At 49.3% G+C, this 22591-nt stretch overlaps 1 protein-coding gene across 6 annotated transcripts in view; it reads left to right on the top strand.

The window, feature by feature from the left end:
- The window catches only part of poe (E3 ubiquitin-protein ligase-like protein poe), a 160160-nt gene that overhangs the window by 52118 nt on the left and 85451 nt on the right, over nucleotides 1-22591 (top strand). For all 6 annotated transcript variants that reach the window (XM_076192838.1, XM_076192834.1, XM_076192837.1 and 3 more), the window contains exons 32-38: nucleotides 306-481; nucleotides 4008-4376; nucleotides 6443-6688; nucleotides 8004-8138; nucleotides 8253-8370; nucleotides 8683-8826; nucleotides 9629-9829. In XM_076192838.1, the coding sequence (XP_076048953.1) occupies nucleotides 306-481; nucleotides 4008-4376; nucleotides 6443-6688; nucleotides 8004-8138; nucleotides 8253-8370; nucleotides 8683-8826; nucleotides 9629-9829 (1389 nt within the window). The remainder of the gene's footprint in view (nucleotides 1-305; nucleotides 482-4007; nucleotides 4377-6442; nucleotides 6689-8003; nucleotides 8139-8252; nucleotides 8371-8682; nucleotides 8827-9628; nucleotides 9830-22591) is intronic.

Below are 22591 nucleotides of genomic sequence, written 5' to 3'. Positions count from 1 at the left end.
TTTATATATCCTAGATAAGGAACATTGCAGTAGTACTAGCCCTTGAAGGTCTTAACAAATCATTGCCTTTCATCCTGATATCTTGTACTACTGTCCTTGGAGAATGGGTAATGTTGGTAGGGTGGGGGAGTAATGTGTGTGATGTTGGTGTGGATGTGTATTTTAGATTGGCCATCCCCATTGAAAGGAAGAAAGGGCCTTTGGTATGTATATAATGAATAAATAAAGGTAGCATGCTTAAGGACATCTTTGTAGCACTTGAAATTTGTACATTGTGCACATAAAACTTTTTCTTTCCATTACAGAGAGTGTACGTGATCTGCTCATAGCAGAAGTCAGCTGTAGTGATGTGGCTGCAACTGTTCTAGATCTGCTTAGGGAACTTATGCCAACCATTGAAAAGACATCTACAGAGACAAGTGCTGTTGGAAGTTACCAGAGAGCTCTCCATGCTCTTCACCAAGTCCACACAAGTACTAAGGTGAGTGGAATGTTTGGAATTCATGTTGTTTGGGGCAATGGCCTGTATATTGTTCCCTCCTAATTGTTCCGAAGAATACAAACTCTTCGGTACTCCTTACCCAAGGATACGCGGCGAGTTTCTACCGCTAACACTGTGTGTGCTTGAAAACACCTCACTCCGAGGGTCTGGGCAACCATTATCCTCAGTAAGGGGCCCTCCTGGGGCAAGGGGGCCTCCCCTCCCCCCACAAGGGTAGGAGGGTAGAAGCTCCATTGTCTAAGCGGTAGCGATCGAGTCAACATCTCTCACAGTCCGGCTCAGTTGGGGGACAGTATTCCCCGCTCTCGTGCTTGTGCAAGTGCTGGGCTTTGTTTGTATCAGGGCAAAATTAATTTCCTGCGTCAAACCCAGCCTCGTTCGATTGTGACGAAAGGAAGGCACTCTGCTTCGGCCTTCTACACCCTTCCAACGGCGTCCTTTGTGTGGAGCGTCCTGCATCGCCGCCATCCTGCCGCTTGGAAGTGCTTCCTCACGGCCAAACAGTGCCAAGTCCTCCTGGGCCACATGGCCTCCGTCAAGAGGTTAATACCCAGGAGCAGACTGAGAATGCGACCCCTACAGTGGCTCCTCAAGTCCCAGTGGTCCCCGCTAAGGGGAAACACCCGTCAACACATCACCCTTACTGGAGAGGTCAAGCATTCTCTTCTCTGGTGGAAGGACCCGTGCAACCTGCTCGTGAGGATGCCCCTCGGCCCATCTCCCCCCGAAGTCCTCTTCTCCAACGCCTCCAAGGAGGGCTGGGGGGGCCCACCTCAACGACGATCACGTCAGCGGTTCCTGGTCCACGGTCGAGCGGACAGCCCATATCAACTGGCTAGAATTGAAAGCGGTACTGGTGGCTCTCCGTCAAATCTCTGGGAAAGTTGTGGGCATCATGTCGGACAATTCCTCGGTAGTAGCCTACCTGAACAAGCAGGGTGGCACAGTCTCCCAGGACCTCTGCCATCTCACTATGGAGATCCTCCTATTAGCCGAGAACCTCCAAGTGGCACTCAGAGCTCGCTACATCCCAGGGAAGAAGAATGTCTGGGCGGACCACCTCAGCAGAAGGAGTCAGGTAATCAGCACGGAGTGGTCCCTCCATCCGGAAGTGGTGACCTTCCTCATCAACAAATGGGGCTCCCCTCTGGTGGACCTTTTCGCCACCAGATAGAACCACCAGCTCCCGGTGTATTTCAGCCCTCTCCCGGATCCGCTGGCAGCGGGAGAGGATGCTCTTCTGCAAAGCTGGGACAACCTCGACACCTACGCTTTCCCACCGTTTCCCTTGCTCCAGAAGGTGCTCCAGAGAGTATGAACCGCATCCAACCTTCGGATGACTTTGATCGCTCCCTGGTGGCCGGAAGCCCCATGGTTTCCAGACGCCCTCGAGCTAGCAGTGGAGGAGCCCCTGGCCCTTCAGGGAAGAGCCGACCTTCTACATCAACCAGTCAACGGGGCCTGGCACAAGAACCCGTCAGCCCTGGCACTTCACGCATTCAGACTATGGTCCGGATCCTCCTAGAGAAGGGTTTCCCCAAAGAAGTGGCAGAAGACATGTCCTCCCCTATTCGCTCTTCCTCAGCTACCCTTTATCAAGGGAAGTGGAATGCTTTTGCAGAATGGTGCCACTCCCGAGCAATAGCCCCAGAGCAAGCCACCATTTCTCTGATTGCCTCCTTCTTCCACTTCCTCCGGAAGTCCAAGAAGATCTCCCTCTCGGCAGTGCAGGGCTATAGGGCAGCTCTTAATCAGGTGTTTTCTCTGAAGGGCATGGATCTAGCCCTGTCTCCAGAAATTTCCATGCTCTTCAGACATTTCAGAAAATCATGCCCCCCCAGGGAGATCACTTCTCCTCCATGGGATGTGGCATTAGTCCTCAACGCTCTGCGGGGCCCCCCTTACGAACCCCTCCGAGATGCTAATTTCAAGGACCTCACCTTGAAGACAGTTTTTCTCTTGGCCCTGGCGTCTTCCAAGAGGGTCGGGGAGTTGCATGCCATCTCTTATCGAGTCGCCCACTCGAAAGGATGGCAAGAGGTCTCCTTCACTTTTCTGCCCCAATTCATTGCCAAAAACCAGGATCCGGCCAAAGCCGACCCTAGATTCTGGTCCTTTAGTATTCCTTCCTTGGACGACTTTGTAGGGGGCGAACATGCGGAAATGGTCCTATGCCCGGTACGTGCTATCCGGACCTACCTCAAGAGGACGAAGCATCTTAGACCAGACTTGCCAAGACTGTTCGTCTCTACCAGGGGTACACCCAAGCCCGTCACTAAGACTTCCATTTCTTACTGGATCAAGGAAGTCATCCAGGGCCTACGCCTCGAGCCCCACGGATTACCCTGGAGCAAAAGCTCATGACCTCAGGGCAATAGGGCCCTCCCTAGTCTTCCGAAAGAATCGGTCAGTCAACCAGGTCCTTCAAGCAGGTATATGGAAGTCCCAGACTACGTTCACTTCCTTTTACCTCAAAGATGTCATGTGGGAATCCTTAGGGACCTTCTCTCTGGGCCCCATAGTGGCCGCCCAAGAAGTCCTGAGATAACATACCCCGTACCAATGGCACACAGCCAACCCTGAAGCCTCATCCAAGTTCTGGATCGGCAACCACGGGGATACCTATCCCAAGTCCTTCTCATACTCCTACATTCCCTTACCTCACCGAGGGCTCTCAAGCATTCCAAGGGAATCAGTTCGAGCCCTGCAAGGGGTACTAAGTGAGTATGCCCTGTCTGTCTCCACTCTGGGAACAGATCCAGGTGCCCTTCACAGTTTCGGGGAATGTATAAGGGTCTGGTCAACGTAGATCTTAGCACTCTACATTTTCTCCTTACGAGGGTTTCCCAGGCTAGATAAATACTTCTTTCCCCCTTAAGTCCAAGTCTCCTTGGGTAAGGAGTACCGAAGAGTTTGTATTCTTCGGAACAAATGTAATTTTCGCAGGAAAATTAATTTTTCCCTGATACAAACCTGAGGTACTCCTTACCTCTAATGGCCCTCCTCATCCACCCCGCTAGTAGTTCCTTCTCCCTGGCTTGTCAACCCTCGTGACTAATTTCATACCTGGCTCAGACAATGGAGCTTCTACCCTCCTACCCTTGTGGGGGGAGGGGGGGGCCCCCTTGCCCCAGGAGGGCCCCTTACTGAAGATAATGGTTTCCCAGACCCTCGGAATGAGGTGTTTTCAAGCACACAGTGTTAGCGGTAGAAACTCGCCGCGTATCCTTGGGTAAGGAGTACCTCAGGTTTGTATCAGGGAAAAATTAATTTTCCTGCAAAAATTACATTTTAGAAATGGTTCCAAACTAATTTCAGGTTACATTTTAGAATTTTCCTTGGGAAGATGTTAGCTAATTTCATTAGACTGAATGTGATCTTCCTTGCGTGAAGTCATTTTATTTTACAGCCCTCCCCAAAGCTGAATAGATTATAAGTTTTCATCCAGAATTATGGCTTGTTGTTGTTAGTATTATCTTTTCATTTTTTACTTTTCTGTCTACAGAATATAGAACAGAGTGAGCACCTGATGGTTGCTACTGTAGGGTCCCAGGAAGGGGCCTTCGAAAATGTACGTCTCAACTATTCTGGTGACCAAGGGCAGACCATCCGTCAGCTTGTATCCGCTCACATGATTCGTCGTGTTGCCATGTGCTGCCTCACTTCCCCAGGCAGTAAACGACAGCACTTAGCTGTGTCACATGAGAAAGGAAAAATCACAGTTCTTCAGTTGTCCTCCCTCCTTAAGCAGCATGACTCAGCCAAACGTAAACTGACACTCACCCGCCTGTCATCGGCACCAGTGCCATTCACGGTGCTTTCCATCACAGCCAATGCAGCCAATGATGACTTTTTGGCTGTATGTGGATTGAAGGTAATGTATTGTAGGTTTTTGTACTAGTTATTGGTTAATGAAAACATTTTGGATGTGTTGAGTAATGTTAGTGCCAGGTATATATTTCTGCAGTATTGGGGCTTTTGGAATAAGCAACACCAGGTTCTATAAAGAATGCCACCATCTTAATAAAAGATTAAGATTTATCCTTACAATGGTATAGTATGTTAATTAAAAGGTGGAATAAAAAGGAAAATTGATAATTTAAGATAAAATACTTGTTGCATTGCTTCTGACCCAGGCAGTGGCCAGGGGACAGGGATGACCCTTCATCTACAAGGAGCTAAGATAAAAAGGAAATGGGTGACAAATGGGAATGGGTGCATGCCTTGGCAGGCTACCTCCCTTTAAAAGAGGAAGAAGCCTATTAATATATATACATACATACATATACCAAAGGCTTTTTCCCCCTTACACAGGAGGTAGTATATAGAAGGTAAACATAAGAACATAAGAATGAAGGAGGCTGCAAGAGACCATAAAGCCTACACTAGGCAGCTCCATAAAATACATACACACATAATAAAAGTCTGTTCCTTATAAGGCAGGGGTGGACCAGCCAAGATAGAATTAAAAGGAAAATTAATCTGTTGTAAGAAAGGCACTGTGGGAGGTTTTGAGGATATATGGGATAGGAGGAAAGCTTCTAGGAGCTGTCAAGGGTTTTTATGAGAGTAGTAGAGCTTGTGTCAGGATTAGAAATGGAGAGAGCGAGTGGTTCGAGGTAAAGGTGGGACTTCGTCAAGGATGCGTTATGTCGCCCTGGCTGTTCAACTTATACATGGATGGGGTAGTGCGAGAGGTAAATGCAAGGGTAGTGGGTCAGGGATTGGAGATAGTTAAAGAAAATAGAGAAAAGTGGGAGGTGAGCCAGCTGTTGTTTGCAGACGACAATGCGCTTGTGGCAGGATCAGATAAGGGATTGAGGAAGTTGGTGACAGAGTTTGGGAGAGTATGTGATAGAAGAAAGCTGAAGATAAATGTGGGTAAAAGTAAGGTGATGAGATGTACAAGGGGTGGAAGTGAGCATTAAGGAAGAGCGACTGGAGGAAGTAGATAGTTTTAGATACTTGGGTGCAAATGTGGCAGGAAAAGGTGGAGTGAAGGTGGAGGTAGAATGTAGATTGAGAGAAGCGAGTAAATGCCTTGGTGGATTAAAGAGTGTAATGAGGAATAGACATTTGGGAATGGATGCTAAGAGGAGACTATATGAAGGAGTGATTGTGCCAACAGCACTGTATGGGGCAGAAACATGGAACATAAAAGAGGAAGAGAGAAGGAGTTTGAATGTGTTTGAGATGAGGTGTCTGAGAAGTATGATGGGGGTTACTAGGCTAGATAGAGTGAGAAATGAGGAGGTGAGGAGGAGAACAGGGGTGGAAAGGGAGTTGGGAGATAGGGTTCATGAAAGAGTATTAGGATGATTTGGACACATGGAAAGAATGGGTGAAGAAAGACTAGTAAAAGAGGTGTGGAAGGCAGATGTGGAGGGAGTGAACATGAAGGGACGTCCTAGGATGAGGTGGATGGATGGGGTGAAGGGGGCTTTGGGGAAGAGGGGAATGTCTGTTGAGGAAGGACGGGAGAGGACAGAAGACGGGTGAATGGAGAATGGTTGTATATGGATGATGTGATGCATGAGGTGGAATGAGCAGGGGGATGGGGGGTGAGGTAGTATGTGTGAGCAAATTTTAACGCAGCGCGAAGGGATTTCTCCCCGTCTTCTCCTTTATGCATGGGGGGATGGAGAGGTGGGGTCGCCGATTTAATGAAGCAGCCTTGCTGTGGATGTGCTGTGTCTTGCGACACTGCTTCTGACCCAGGGCAGTGGACAAGGTGCAGAGATGACCCGTCATCCAGGAGGTGCTAAGATGAGAGGGAGGGTGGAGGGGTGTGGAGTGTATTCAGGGATGGAATGGGTGGGAATGATTTTATGCCTTTTCCTTTTTGGCTGCCTCCCTTGTAAGGGGGAAAAAGCCTTGGTTATGTATGTATGATGTATAATGAAAGAATAAAAAAAAAATCTTTCATGTTTTTCTTTTCAGGATTGTCATGTCTTGACCTTCTCGAGCACAGGCAGTGTGGCCGACCACCTGGTTCTTCACCCACAGCTGGAATCTGGAAACTACATCATCAAAGCCCTCTGGCTTCCAGGACAGCAGACACAGTTGGCTCTAATCACAGCTGACTTTGTCAAAATATATGACCTCAGTTTGGACTCCTTATCACCACAATATTATTTCTTGTTGCCTTCAGGCAAGATAAAGGATGCCTGCTTTGTTTGCAGTCAGGTAAGAGAAGTGGTGCTGTTATAGTAGTATAGACAGAAACAAATTCATGTTTTTATGTAGCACTTAATAACTAGAAAGGCATGGGTCAGTACATTTAGTTGATAAACATAATTGTTTACATATACTTGCATTTACCCAGGGGTATTAATGTGCATTTAGTGGGGATGTGCTTTAGTTTGGCTATCCCTCCCAAAGAGGGAGCAGTCACCTTGTGGCCCCCCCCTGGTAACGGCTACCAGTTGTTATCTAGGAATTGTTAGTGTGGAGCAGTGTAGGAAGTGGTGTTTGGCATCTTCTCTGTAATTGTTGCATCTTGTGCAGTTTCTGTGGCCATGCCTATTCTGTGGCCAGGCCTATTCTGTGCTGATACTGTCATAGAGTTGGATGATGTCCTGAATGCAAATATGCTAGAACAGTTACAAGTTAATGTGGGCTAAAGTATAGTTATACGTATGTGCAAACAATGCATTTTTGTGGCAGGTTGATGGTAACTGTAAATGGTAAGATGCTTGAGGAAATGGAATTTTAACCATCTGGGGTCATGGAAGAGTGGATGTGGTGGGTTACAGAGTAAAGAAAGCAAGTAAATATGTGGGTGGAGTGAAAAGTGTGATAAGTAACGAGTATTTGGGAAGGAGTGCAAAGAGGCTGTATGTAGGAGTGGTCCATGGTACTATATATAGCAGAGACTTGTAATGGAAAAGGATCTGAAAAGAATAGACAATGTAATTGATATGTTTGAGAAGTGTGACTGGTGTTCCAAGAATGGATAGTGGGAAATGTGGAGGTGAAGTAAAGAACAAAAATAGAAAAGCTGTTAGGTGGTAAACCAGTGTTGAGGTGGTGTGGGCATATGGAAAGAATGGACAATGAATGACTAGCATAGAGAAGAGTGAAAGCAGAAGTGAGTGGAGTAAGCTCAAGAGAAGGACCAAAAATATGATAGATGGATGAGGCAGTTGACCAGAAGAGAGTACAAAAGATTGAATGTATGGAGAGAGGTTACATTACCAAAAGGATTCCTCACAACTGCTATGTAGATAAGTGGATGGGGAGGGAGGTTGTTACATGGAGAAGCTCTGAAGGTAAACCAGGTTTGGTAGTCAAGCTTGGCAGCAGATGTGCTTTGCCATACTGCACTGTATTATCCAATTCAATGTAGATGCAGGAAAGGCAACCCTTCATCCCCAAGGACTGAGATGGGAGTGGTAATATGAATGATACTTTTTAAGTGTATGCATTGAGAACCCCAAAAGGGTGTTATGGTCTTAGTGTATGTGTATATGGAGCTGTATAAACTTCTCGTTACTTTCAGGATGGAAGCTGCAGTCTAGTGGTCATGGCATCTTCTGGCTATATATACACTCAGGTACTTAGTGAAGAAAGCTCAGCAAGGCATGGACCATTCTACGTAACTAATGTTCTCCACATACAGCACAGTGACCTCAAGGTAGTTAGTTTTAATCCTGCATATTCACTTTTTCAAATAAAGTAGTCTCATCGTGTGGTTATATCAGGGGGATATTTATATATTTTTGAGAGATTTCATTTGAATCCATTACAGGACTCTAATGGCCAAATTGGTGGTGGAGGTGTGTCCATCTTCTACTCGCACAACCTTCAGCTTCTCATGTTCAGCTATGCACAGGGCAAGAACTTCATAGCTCCAGTTACTTCAATAGGTGAGCAAATTTGTAGTATATATGGACATGTGTTCAAATATAATCACTACTTGTGATTGCTTCTCCTTTTGCTGCTATCAAGTCACATATGGCAAAGGCAATGAATTTGATCAAGGCATAAGATCTCAAGTTGTTACAACACTAGAATAATAATTGTAATGTCATGTGAATATTAAAAGCAAATGGTACAGTAGTCATAGGTGCAAATATTTGAAGTCTTAGCTTTGCCCATGTCTCAGAACTAAGAATTGCATGTCATGAATTTAATTCAAGATGGTTGATTTTGTTACTTTCAATGTTCTTCTTGTACAGGTGATATGGAGAGGGTAGAAACACTGTTCCTTGTTACCCTGAAGGGTGGAAATGGTTCAGGGGGTAAGGTGACCCTTCAGTCCTTGTGTCAGTGGTCAGAAGTTCCTGGACATCCTGGACTTATATCCTGTTTAGCACTTGGAAGTAAGTTCCTGCAGCTTTTTTGTTGTTTAAATAGACAAAGTGTGGGTTCAGAAGCATACCACAATATCCACTGTGGGAGTTTCTTCCTCTTTCTTCCCCTTCCTCCTCTTCCCTCTTTCTTCCCCTTCCTCCTCTTCCCTCTTTCTTCCCCTTCCTCCTCTTCCCTCTTTCTTCCCCTTCCTCCTCTTCCCCATCCTCATCCACTTCCCCTTCCTCCTCTTCCCTCTTTCTTCCCCTTCCTCCTCTTCCCCATCCTCATCCACTTCCCCTTCCTCCTCTTCCCTCTTTCTTCCCCTTCCTCCTCTTCCCCATCCTCATCCACTTCCCCTTCCTCATCCACTTCCCCTTCCTCCTCTTCCCTCTTTCTTCCCCGTCCTCCTCTTCCCCATCCTCATCCACTTCCCCTTCCTCCTCTTCCCCATCCTCATCCACTTCCCCTTCCTCCTCTTCCTCCTGCCTCCTCCTTCCTCTCCTCCTCCTTCCTTCCTCCTGCCTCCTCCTTCCTCCTGCCTCCTCCTTCCTCCTGCCTCCTCCTTCCTCCTGCCTGTCTCCACATCTTCCCTCCTCCTCCTCCTCCTCCTTCCTCTGCCTCCTTCCTCATGCCTTCATCCACATCATCCCTCATCCTCCTTCACCACCACCTCACTTTTCTCCTACCCCATGAAGGTTTATAGCCAGCCAATCTCAAGGCATTACTCATTATAGCATTAATGTAGCTCATTGTTGATGACAAAGAAAGAAAAAATTGTGCTTTATATCATTTTGTGCCACCATTGACAGTCTTCCTGTTAATTCTGTACAGGTAATTACCCAGTCATCCTAATGATAAAGCCAGATAGCATCCAGGTACAAGAGATTCGTGTAGTGCCTGCAAAGAGCAAGATGACTGACTTAGTGGCCCTGCGACATTCACTCTCTGCAGGGCATGAGGCCAAAACTACTCTTATACTTCTGTGTGAGGATGGCTCACTCAGGATCTACAATGCAAACCCTCAGACTACAGGTAAAAATGTTGGATGGGTGCAGTCAGTCTGTTGTCTGTTTTTCAAGTTGGAGATGCACTGCTTCCAGGTAACTGGCAACAGCTATCAGATTGGCCCACAAATCTCTCGGGGAAGAGGTATATTTTGCTGTTTGGGTAGGGTAAGAGTAAAGCAGTGTAGGATGTTGTATTCTTTAGTGGCAGTTTTGAGTCCATAGCAAAGTCCATTGTATGAGATGGATGGATGGGATGAAGAGGACTGTATGTGGAAAGTGTTGAGCAGTGAAGGGAGTGCAAATTACAAGAGTGAATGAAGGGTTTAAACCACCATTCCTTTGACCTTTACCACAAGTAACAATGCCCTAATCTGCTTGTCCAATGAGCATATGTATATTGATAGAATAAAATAGAATTTATACACACACACCCTAAGGCCCAAGCAGGTAATTTGTATGATGGCTAGTATACTTGTTCATGTGTTAATTGTCGCTTGCGGCTTGCCCCCGACCCATCCCGGAAACTCGACGCCGGCACGGACAAAGAACCCGGGTTCAAAGACAAAGAGCCCCTTAGTCTCTTCTACTCAGGAATCCCGCAGTATGCATAACACCCACCGTAGGAAGAGCCGGGTGATCAAAGGTGACCTGGTCCTGGAGCTGCAACGTCTACGTCGTGGGACCACCCCCCAACCCCAAGAGTTGGGGGCCAATCAGCAGCAACCACCCCTGGCCATCAGCTCTACGCAGATGGCACCGATCCCCAAGGAGGAGCTATGCCTACCTGGGGGAGTACCACAATCCTTTTTTCCAACATACAATGTTACGTTTTTTCTGCACTGAGGGGTGATTTTCCGGCGATCACCCCTCTTCTTCTACTTTTAGCCGGAGATGTAGAGAGCAATCCTGGGCCCACCACAAAATACACATGCCCAACATGCTCTAAACCCATTACTTTGAGCAGACAGACAAAGGGCTCAGTTCAGTGCAATATGTGCAAAAACTGGGCCCACCTCACTTGTACAACACTTGCTGACACAAACCAATACACAAACACTTGGACATGTTCTACCTGCCCTCCAGTAACCCCACTCCCACCTCCCCAACCACAGCCAACACCCTTACCCACTCCCAATTTCCCTTTGCCCTTACCCCCCATTAGTACTCCCCTTCCTTTGTCCCCGATCTCTCCTTTCCCCCCCTCTGACCCAGATCCTACACCTTCCCCACTACCACCCCAACCTCAACCCCAAATGGCAACATACAACACATACAAAACACACAACATCAACATATTACAACACAACATTGACGGTATTAACACTAAAAAACATGAACTTGAACACTTTCTTAAACAACACAACATACACATTGCGATTTTACAAGAAACAAAACTAAGACACTCACACAAAACACCATCATTTCATAATTACACCACTATCAGACAAGACCGGACTGACGGCAATGGTGGTGGACTCATCACCCTGATCCACCACTCCATCTGTTTTGTGGACACAAGTGCCACAACCAAAATTCTCCTCCCTACCACAGATAACACAACAGAAACCCAATCCATTCGAATCCGCACAGGCAACAATTCAACACTGACAATAGTTAACATGTACATTCCCCCCCAATCATCCTCCACAGTTCCAAACACCTTCAGACCTCAACTTAGCCAACTAACCTCAATCCCCAACCTGATCATGGGTGGTGACTTCAACGCCAAGTCGTCTGCCTGGTATGTCGACAACCCTGACACAGACAGAGGGCTTGATATAGAGACTCAATTCGACTCATTGACTATCATGAACAACACGCATAATCATACACATATCCCATACCAAGCCCTCTACACTCCCTCCTCTCCTGATATCACCTTTTGCTCCCCCTGCCTAACCCCAACAACATCATGGAGAGTGGTCGGAGCCCTTGGCTCTGACCACCTTCCAATCATCATCACCACCAAAACAAGATGCACCCCAGCTGGCCACAGACACACTTACACCAATTACAAGAGAGCTAACTGGGAAGCTTTTACTGAAGAGACAGAACAACATTTTGAAACACTTAACAGTACACCAATCACAAACATAAACAATGCTGTGCACGCTTTTAATACAATCATACAAAACGCAGACAAGAGATACATCCTAGAGGCAACAGAAAATCACACAACCCCAACTTCACACCAGAAATCCAAGGCCTCATCAGACAACGTGACACACTTAAACACGATACCCCCACACCTCTCCCTCAAAACATAGCAGACCAAATACAAACACTAAACACTGTGATTGATAATAAAATACATGAACAAAAAACACAAAATTGGCAAAACTTTATCAATACACTTGATCACAAAACAAACACCAGCAAATTGTACAAAACACTCAACAGCATCACACTATCCAACACTAACACTACATGCTCTCACGCAGCAATAATCACAACAACAGATAATCTACCCTCAAACAGACAACAAGCAAACGCACTCATACGTCATTTTGCACAGACGAGCCATCTTACATCTCACCCTGACGACCGACGCACCATTCGACGTAAGAAAGACTTCCCCACAGACTCAGACTATACACCCTTCATAGACAGTCAGACAAAACTCATAATGCATAATCTCAAGCACTCATCTGCCTGTGGCCCTGATAACATAAGCAACATCCACCTAAACCACATTGGACCACAAGGTATACACGCACTCACAAACATTGCAAACTACAGCTATTCACACAACACTATACCCGACATCTGGAAGCATGGTAAAATAATCACCATTCCAAAACCGAACAAAGACCCAACAATCCCAACATCGCACCGCCCAATCACACTTCTCTGCACCCCCTCTAAAGTTATTGAACGCCTAATACTTAAACTTGTCACACCATATATTCCCCTTGCTGACTCACAACACGGTTTTAGGCCACTACACTCCACAAACACTCTTCTGACAAACCTCACACAAAGAATTTTAGATGGCATCAATTCAGATAGGCCCCACCACAGAACACTTCTTATAACATTGGACATTAGTAAAGCTTTTGATGCTATCCCCCGCCACAACCTAACAAATAAAATATATAACACAGACATGCACAATAACACCAAAAGATGGCTGGCCAATTATCTGGCAGGCAGGAATGCTCATGTGTCATATAATGGCCAATCATCGCACATCAGAAACATTAAGAACGGCTCAGTTCTATCCCCCACATTTTGTTCCGAAGAATACAAACTCTTCGGTACTCCTTACACTAGGATACTCTCGCGTAGCGCGAATATTTCTACTGCGAAATTAAAATCCTCACTCTGTGGGTCTGGGCAACGCTTATCCTCAGTAAGGGGCCCCATTGGGGCAAGGGGGGGGGCCCTTGCCCTCCACCACAAGTCTCGCACACTATAACCATTCTCTTCGCAGTAGTGACCGCGTTAACATCTCTCCATGTTTACGTCGGTGCCGAAAATCAAGCAATCCGCTTCGATTGTCGCCAGCTCACTCTAAGGACGCTAAGGAGTTCGTCGTCCTTCAATTTCATCGGGGTTTTCCCTACGCCATCCTGTGTCCTGGAATTTTAAGTGCTTCTCCATTCCCTGTATTATTCCCTTAACCGCCACCGGGTATCCTACCCTTCACTGTAAGTATGGAATCTGGTTCCAGTATTGTTGTGGTTTCGCCGCATAGAAAATGGCCATAGAAAATGGCTTCCCTCTTCACCCCCCCAAACACTGGGGAAGGCGGCCTACGGCTTCGGAGGAGACGAGCAATTCTCTCCCTCCTCCACGGCGTAGTAGACAGGCAGCCAAGTTGTCCTTTATTCCTTTAAACCTGGACGGTTAGCGTAGATGGACATGCGCCTCAGGCCACCTCTAGCTACCGTTCCTGTACGAGCTTTTCCCGGATGAGGTCGCTTGCGGCTTGCCCTCGCCCATCCCAGAAACTCAACAGTCGCCAGGAAGGTGGTACAACGCCACTTCGAGTCATTCTCAGGCCAAGTTGTCCTCTTCCTTCAACAAAGGACGGTTAGCGTAGTCGGACATGGACGTCAAGCCACCGCTAGCTACCGTTCCTGTACGAGCTTTTCCCGGATGAGGTCGCTTGCGGTTTGCCCTCGCCCATCCCGGAAACTCAACAGTCGCCAGGAAGGTGGTACAACGCCACTTCGAGTCATTCTCAGGCCAAGTTGTCCTCTTCCTTCAACAAAGGACGGTTAGCGTAGTCGGACATGCGCGTCAAGCCACCGCTAGCTACCGTTCCTGTACGAGCTTTTCCCGGATGAGGTCGCTTGCGGTTTGCCCTCGCCCATCCCGGAAACTCAACAGTCGCCAGGAAGGTGGTACAACGCCACTTCGAGTCATTCTCAGGCCAAGTTGTCCTCTTCCTTCAACAAAGGACGGTTAGCGTAGTCGGACATGCGCGTCAAGCCACCGCTAGCTACCGTTCCTGTATGACATTTTTCCCGGATGTGGTCGCTTGCGGCTGCCCCCGAAACTCGACGCCGGCACGGACAAAGGGGGGGGGGGCAAAGAGCCCCTTAGTCTCTTCTACTCAGGAATCCCGCTGTACGCACAACACCCACCGTAGGAAGAGCTGGGTGATCAACGGTGCCCTTTCCATGCCCTTTGCTCACAGGGACAGAGATCAGGGACGAGGTTGCAGACGCGGTGTTTCTAGATGGCTTCCCCCCTCACCCGACACAAGGAGAAGGCATGCTACGTCGGCGGAGGACGCGGGCAGTTGTCTCCCCCCTCCTAAGCGTAGTAAACGGAAAGGTTGTACAATAGCCGCCCCGAGTCAGTCTCAGGCCACTTGTCTCCTGTTCCTGCCCACAGGGTGGTTAGCTACGACGGGCACGACTGGCCCCCGCGAACCCCCCCGGGTACGAGATTTTTCCCGGATGCGTCCACCGGCCCCGCGACGCTGCCGGCGGCTCCGCCCCCCCACGGACAAAGGAGCCGAGTTCGGAGATTCGGAGCGCGTCGGCCTCTTCTCCTCCTCGGGTGGCCCCCACGTTCACCTTCCCCCCGTCGTCAGACGAGCCGGGTCATCGCCGGAACCCTTTCTATGCCCGGTGGGCAGGAAGCCCGAGATGTGCCCACGCGCGCGTTCGTCGTGGGTGACTCGGCTTCGTCCAGAGGAGGCAGTCTCCCATTGGCGTCTCCCGGACCATCCGCACCCAGGCGGGACTCAAGCGGACATTCCCCGGACCTCCTCCCCACTCTGTTCACTCGTCACTACGTTGAAGGAACAGATGGAGGCCCAACGGGAATTTTTCCGCGCTTCTCAAGCGCGGTTCGTGCACCGCACGGAAGCTCGTGAGGAGTCACCGCCCCCAAGGGCCCCCCTCGACCATCTTCCACTTGCTCGGCCCCCCTCTGTACCCATCAGTGACCGGGATGGTAGCGTGAGGTTCCTCTCTGCCCGTCCCGACCCCTCCTACGCCGACGACGATGTCCACAGCTCCGTAGGGGGGGGGGGCCACGCTCCCTTTCCCCTCCCGTTTCCCAGTCGGAATCCTCGATGGTGGTCCCACCTTCCTTCTCGGACGTCCTCGCGAGGGTTCGGAGGGCGAATCGACTGGGCCACCCGAAAGAAGAGGAAGCCACATTCGAGTCTGACATCTTCATGACGGCCAACTCTCAGAAAGCCCAGCCTCCTCCCCTCCACCTTCCATGGAGTACGCAGACGGCGAGAGCCATGGCCCAGGCCTCCGACGCTCTCGCAACAAGGACGACCGAGAAGACGCGTTGGCTTCCGGTCCCATTGGAACACCAGAAGCGCTTCTACACCCCATCGGGGTCAACCCTCGGAGCAGCCTCGATCCCGGCGAGGTTACCAGAGCTGGTTAAGGCGGACGCCGAGTCGCTGCGCAGACGAAACGTCCTCCTCTCTGGCAGGGAAGTCAGCAACCACCTTCAATCACTGGCTCTGTCCCTGGCGGTGAACTCCTGGCTAGAACGCCTCCTTGCCTCGGCGTGGGGGTTCTTACCCGCACTACAACCCCAGGAAGAATGCGACCTCCAGGCTTTTTGGCAAGCGCGAGCAGAGCCCTGAAGCATCAGGTTTCCTGTCTCTCAACGTCCTGGGCCAACTTCGAGTCCCGCAGGAGAGACACCATCCTCGGGGACCCCAGTGACCCCCTCCTCAGGGAGATTTATGCTCACCCACACGCTGATTCCCCCGGATATGGTGGACTCCGAGATCCTAGACGCAAACATTATAGAGGCTCCGGACTCCCCCACAGGACTCCTAGGAATTCGCCAGCCCCTCTGCACAGGATAGGGGGTTGCCTCTCCCTCTACTGGAGAGCATGGGAAGAGGCCGGGGCGGAAGACTGGACCTACTGAGTCATTAAGACGGGCTATTGTCTTCCCTTTTCCACTGTCCCAAACCTCTCCCTCTATCCCATCCAAGTCAGCAGCTTCCACCCGGACTCGGCTCGCGGGCGGGCGGGCCCTAGCGGAGGAATCCTCCGTTTTGCTCCAGACAGGAACTTTAGTGGAAGTCTCGACTCCGGACCCAGGGTTCTTCTCACGGCTATTCCTAGTAGAAAAGACAACAGGGGTGTGGAGACCAGTCATCTATTTGTCTCCACTCAACAAGTTCCTTTTCCCTGACAAAGTTCCGAATGGCCTCCCCAGAGTCCGTAAGGGCGTCTATCAGGGAAGGGAACTTCATGGTGTCGCTGGACCTCCAAGATGCATTCCGCCCAGCTATGCCAGAACACCTGAGAATGGTCCTAACCTTTGTCCTGAAATTGGGCACAGTAGTCAACCCGGAAAAGTCAGATTTCTTACCAGAACAGAGAGTCACGTACCTGGGTATGGTCCTGGACTCCTCCCTAATGGAATCCTTCCTAGTAGGAAAGGGGATCCCGAATCTCGCTTCTCTAGTTGCACAGGCACTATCGACCAGGTTCCTGACGGCTACACAATGCCAAATCCTCCTGGGCCATATGGCCTCCATATAGAAATTAATCCCCTGGAGTAGACAAAGAATGCGACCGCTACAGTGGCTCCTCAAGTCTCAATGGGCCCCGCAAGAGGGAGAACCCCTACAACACATCTCCCTCACCGAAGAAGTCAAGGATTCTCTTCTCTGGTGGAAGGCCCATGCAACCTTCTCATGGGGATGCCCCTCGGCCCATCTCCCCCCGAAGTCCTCCTGTTCTCCGATGCCTCCAAGGAGGGCTGGGGAGCCCACCTCAACGACGATCACATCAGCGGTTCCTGGTCCACAGTCGAGCGGACAGCCCATATCAATTGGCTTGAGTTGAAAGCAGTACTCCTGGCTCTCCGTCACTTCAAGGATCAAGTCTCAGGAAAAGTAGTGGGCATAATGTCGGACAACTCCTCGGTAGTACCCTACCTGAACGAGCAAGGGGGGCACAGTCTCCCAGGAACTATGCCTTCTGATGATGGACATCCTCAACCTAGCCAAGAATCTCCAGGTGTCACTCAAAGCCCGTTACATCCCGGGGAAGAGGAATGTCTGGGCGGACCACCTCGGCAGGAAGAATCAGATAATCAACACAGAATGGTCCCTCTATCGAGAAGTAGCGAACTTCATCCTCAGCAAATGGGGCTCCCCTCTAGTGGACCTTTTTGCAATGAGATGGAATCACCAACTCCCAATATTTCAGCCCTTTCCTGGATCCTCTGACAGCAGGAGAAAACGCTCTTCTGCACAGTTGGGACAACCTGGACTCCTACGCTTTCCCACCATTTCCCTTGCTCCAGAAGGTACCTCAGAGCAAGACACGCATCCTACCTTCGGATGACTTTGATCGCTCCTTGGTGGCCCGAAGCCCCATGGTTTCCGGACGCCCTCGAGCTAGCAGTAGAAGAGCCTCTGGCCCTTCAGGGAAGACCAGATCTTCTGTATCCACCCATCAACGGGCCTTGGCACAAGAACCCTTCAGCACTCAATCTTCACGCGTTCAGACTATGGTCCAGATCCTCCTAAAGAAGGGTTTTCCCAGAGAAGTGGTTGAGGACATGTCCGCTCCTATTTGCTCATCCTCAGCTAACCTTTATCAAGGGAAATGCGCCTTTGCAAATGGTGCCACTCCAGGAAGTTAGTCCCAGTTCGAGCCACCATTCCTGAGATCGCCTCCTTCCACGTCCTCAGGAAGTCCAGGAAGATCTCCCTCTCGGCAGTACAAAGCTATAGGGCAGCTCTAAATCAGGTGTTTTCTCTGAAGGGCATGGTCCTAGCCTTTTCACAGGAAATTTCCATGCTCTTCAGGCACTTCAAAGATCATGCCCCCCCCAGGGAAATCAGTTCTCCTCCGCGGGATGTGGCATTAGTCCTGAACTCTCTGAGGGGTCCCCCTTACGAACCTCTCCGAGAGGCACATCTGAAGGACCTCTCCTAGAGGACAGTTTTTTCTGCTAGCCCTGGCATCTTCCAAGAGAGTAGGGGAGTTACATGCCATCTCTTATAGAGTCGCCCATTCCAAAGGATGGAAAGAGGTCTCCTTCACTTTCATGCCTCAATTCATTGCCAAAACAAAGATCCTGCCAAATCCGACCCTAGATTCTGGTCCTTTAGTGTTCCATCCTTAGACGAATTTGCAGGGGGAGAATAGACTGAAACAGTTCTATGCCCGGTACAAGCCATCCGGACCTACCTCAAGAGAACCGAACATCTTCGACCAGAATTAAAGTGGTTGTTCATCTCTACTAAAGGTAGCCCATCACTAAGAATTCCTTTTCTTACTGGACAATGGAAGTCATCCGCAGAGCCTGCGACATGGACCACACAGATTGCCCATGACCTGAGGGCAGTAGGGACCTCCCTAGTCATCAGAAAGAATCGGTCAGTCAACCAGGTTCTTCAAGCAGGTATATGGAAAAGCCAGAATACGTTCACTTCCTTTTACCTCAAAGAAGTTATGCGGGAATCTTTAGGGAACTTATCTTTGGGCCCCATAGTGGCCGCCCAAGAAGTCCTGAAAATGATATACCCCTCCTCAAGAGCACACAGCCGACCCTGACAACTCATCCAGGTTCTGGCTCGGCAACTGCAGGGATAACTTTCTATAGTCCTTCTCATACTCTTACATTCCCTTACCTCACCCGCGGGCTCTCTAGCATTCCAAGGGAATCAATTCAAGCCCTTCAGTGGTACAAAAGTGATTATAACCTTTCTGTCTCCACTCCAGGGAACAGAAAGGGGTGCACTTCAAAGTGAGGGGAATGTATAGGGGTCTGGTCAACATAGTCTTAGCACACTAGATTTTCCTTACAGCGGTTTCCCAGGCTAGATAACAACTTCCTTCCCTCCTAAGTCCGAGTCTCCTAGTGTAAGGAGTACCGAAGAGTTTGTATTCTTCGGAACAAATGTAATTTTCGCAGGAAAATTAATTTTTCCCTGATACAAACCTGAGGTACTCCTTACCTTTAATGGCCCTCCTCAACCACCCCTCTAAACAGTTCCTTCTCCTTGCCTGACAACCTTGTGCTTAAATCATACCTGGCTCAGAGAATGGTTATAGTGTGCGAGACTTGTGGTGGAGGGCAAGGGCCCCCCCCCTTGCCCCAATGGGGCCCCTTACTGAGGATAAGCGTTGCCCAGACCCACAGAGTGAGGATTTTAATTTCGCAGTAGAAATATTCGCGCTACGCGAGAGTATCCTAGTGTAAGGAGTACCTCAGGTTTGTATCAGGGAAAAATTAATTTTCCTGCGAAAATTACATATTTAATCTATACATGCATGACTTACCCACACCAGACACCTCAGAAATACAAATCTCTTCCTACGCAGATGACATAATCACATGCACACATCGTAACACAGACAAAGCTGCAGAAATAATCCAGCCTTACCTTGACACACTCAACACATGGTTCATCACAAACAGACTCAAAATAGCTCCAACCAAATCTACAGCAACACTTCTCACCAACTGGACAAAAGAACACAAATACATACCTCATCTCTACATCAACAACACTCTAATACCACACACAAACACACCGAAAATTCTTGGTGTAACATACGATACATCCATGTCTTTCAAACAACACCTCACAAACATAAAAAACAAATGCACACCTAGACTTAATGCACTTAAGTCAATCACTGGAACAACATTTGGACAAAACAAAGAAACTAATATAACAATATACAAACAATGCATACGCTCAGTGATGAATTATGCGAGTCCTGCATGGGCTCCTAATCTCAGTGAGACACACCACAACACCCTTCAAATCATACAAAACAAAGCCCTAAAAACAATTACAGGCTGCACAAATACAACACCTACAGACCATTTACACCATGAAACAAAAGTCCTCAAAGTCAAGGACCACCTCGACATGAGAGGCACACAAACACTTGCTGCAGCCACCACAAACACATCACACCCGCTACACTACATAGCAGAACACCCACACACACCAAGAAACATTAAAACTACACCCAAAGACCTTTATTACGCACAGATACTCTCTTCTCTTCCTCCACAACCACCAAATACCAGCCTCCGGAAACATATTCATAATCATATCACTCACCGCTCCATTAACACACTGAAAGACAACACACTGCTGCACGCCAGACCCCCTGATATCCACCCTTCTGAATCCTCTCTCCCACGAAAGGACAGAGTCCACTTGGCCAGACTGCGATGCGGTCACCACCCAGCACTTCTAAGCTACCAGAAGAGGCTGGACGACCGTGTTGTGAACAGCTGCCCAGGATGTAACACTTCACCCCATACCATACAACACATAATGGAAGACTGCATTATACACAATCATGCACGCAAACAACACAACATACACTCAGCACTTCTAAGCTACCAGAAGAGGCTGGACGACCGTGTTGTGAACAGCTGCCCAGGATGTAACACTTCACCCCATACCATACAACACATAATGGAAGACTGCATTATACACAATCATGCACGCAAACAACACAACATACACTCTATAAAGGATTTGTGGGAAAACCCAGTTTCGGCTGTGGCCTTCCATGGGGAGACGGGACTGCTCGGACAGACAGTCTAGGGAACGACAACAACAACAACAACAACATACACTATAAAGGATTTGTGGGAAAACCCAGTTTCGGCTGTGGCCTTCCTTGGGGAGACGGGACTGCTCGGACAGACAGTCTAGGGAACGACAACAACAACAACAACAACGGTGACCTTTCCATGCCCTTTGCTCACGAGGACAGAGATCAGAGACGAGGTTGCAGACGCGGTGTTTCTCGCCGACCGGACAGGCGCCAGCTACGACGGCGACGATGTCCACAGCGCCGGGGATGAGAGGGCAAGTTACCAAACTTCGCAGGATTCCCAGTCGGAATCCCCGATGATTGTTACACCCTCCTGCTCAGAGATCCTCTCTAAAGTTAGGAGAGCTAATCAACTGAGTCTTCCACAAGAAGTGGAAGTCACGTTCGAGTCTGAAATCTTCAGGACGGGCAATTCTCAAACAACAAAACCAACTCCCATGGAGTACACAGACGGTAGGAGCCATGAACCAGGCCTCCGACGCACTCGCAAAGCGGGCAACCGAAAAACCGCGCTGGCGCTCTGTTCCAGTGGAACAGCAAAAACGCTTCTACTTCCCATCAGGGACAAACCTTAAGCAGCCTTGATCCCGGCTCGGTTACCAGAGCTTGTCAAAGTGGACGTGGATTCACTGCTCAGAAGAAACGTCATCCTTTCCGGCAGAGAATCCAGGGACCTCGTTCAGGGCCTGGCTCTCTCTCTCGCGGTGCACTCCTGGCTGGAACGCGTCTTGGCTTCAGTAAGGGAGTTTTTACCCGGGCTGCAACCCCAAGGGGAATGCAACCTCCAGGCTCTATGGGAAAGCTCGATCAGAGCTCTGAAGCATCAAGCGGCCTGCCTCTTAATGTCTTGGGCCAACATTGAGTCCCGCAGGAGAGACACCGTCCTAGGAGACCCCAGTGATCCCCTCCTCAGAGAAATTTATGCTCCATTGAAGAGGGCCCCCCCTTCTAACCCGCATGCTGATTCCCTACCCCTCCACTCCAAGTCGAAAAGGCAGACAGGAAAGCCCCGTCCCTTTACGACTAGAGATCCTAGACGCAAACATTATAGAGGCTCCGGACTCCCCCACAGGAATCCTAGGAATTCGCCAGCCCCTCCGCACAAGATAGGGGGTTGCCTCTCCCTCTACTGGAGAGCATGGGAAGAGGCCGGGGCGGAAGACTGGACCTATTAAGTCATTAAGACAGGCTATTGTCTTCCCTTTCCCACTGTCCCAAACCTCTCCCCCTATCCCATCCAAGTCAGCAGCTTCCACCCGGACTCGGCTCGCGGGCGGGCCCTAGCGGAGGAATCCTCCGTTCTGCTCCAGAAAGGAGCTTTAGAGGAAGTCTCGACTCCGGACCCAGGGTTCTACTCAAGGCTATTCCTAGTAGAAAAGACAACAGGGGTGTGGAGACCAGTCATCTATTTGTCTCCACTCAACAAGTTCCTTTCCCTGACGAAGTTCCGAATGGACACCCCAGAGTCCGTAAGGGCGTCTATCAGGGAAGGGGACTTCATGGTGTCGCTGGACCTCCAAGATGCCTATTTCCACATACCAGTGCATCCCTCCTCCAGGAAATTCCTCAGAATCATCCACAGGGGCAACACCTTCCACTTCCCCTGCCTCTGCTTCGGACTTTCCACAGCACCCCAAGTCTTCTCAGTCTTTCAGCGTGGTCCCACTCCAGGGGAATTCAACTACTCCGTTACTAGGATAACTGGCTGATCCTTGCACATTCCACCCAGCTATGCCAAGAAC

The sequence above is a fragment of the Oratosquilla oratoria genome, chromosome 11 (genome assembly GCF_046742065.1).
Source record: "Oratosquilla oratoria isolate Oo_2021 chromosome 11, ASM4674206v1, whole genome shotgun sequence".
Taxonomy (NCBI): Eukaryota; Metazoa; Arthropoda; class Malacostraca; order Stomatopoda; family Squillidae; genus Oratosquilla; species Oratosquilla oratoria.
This window is presented reverse-complemented; position numbering and strand designations above follow the sequence as displayed.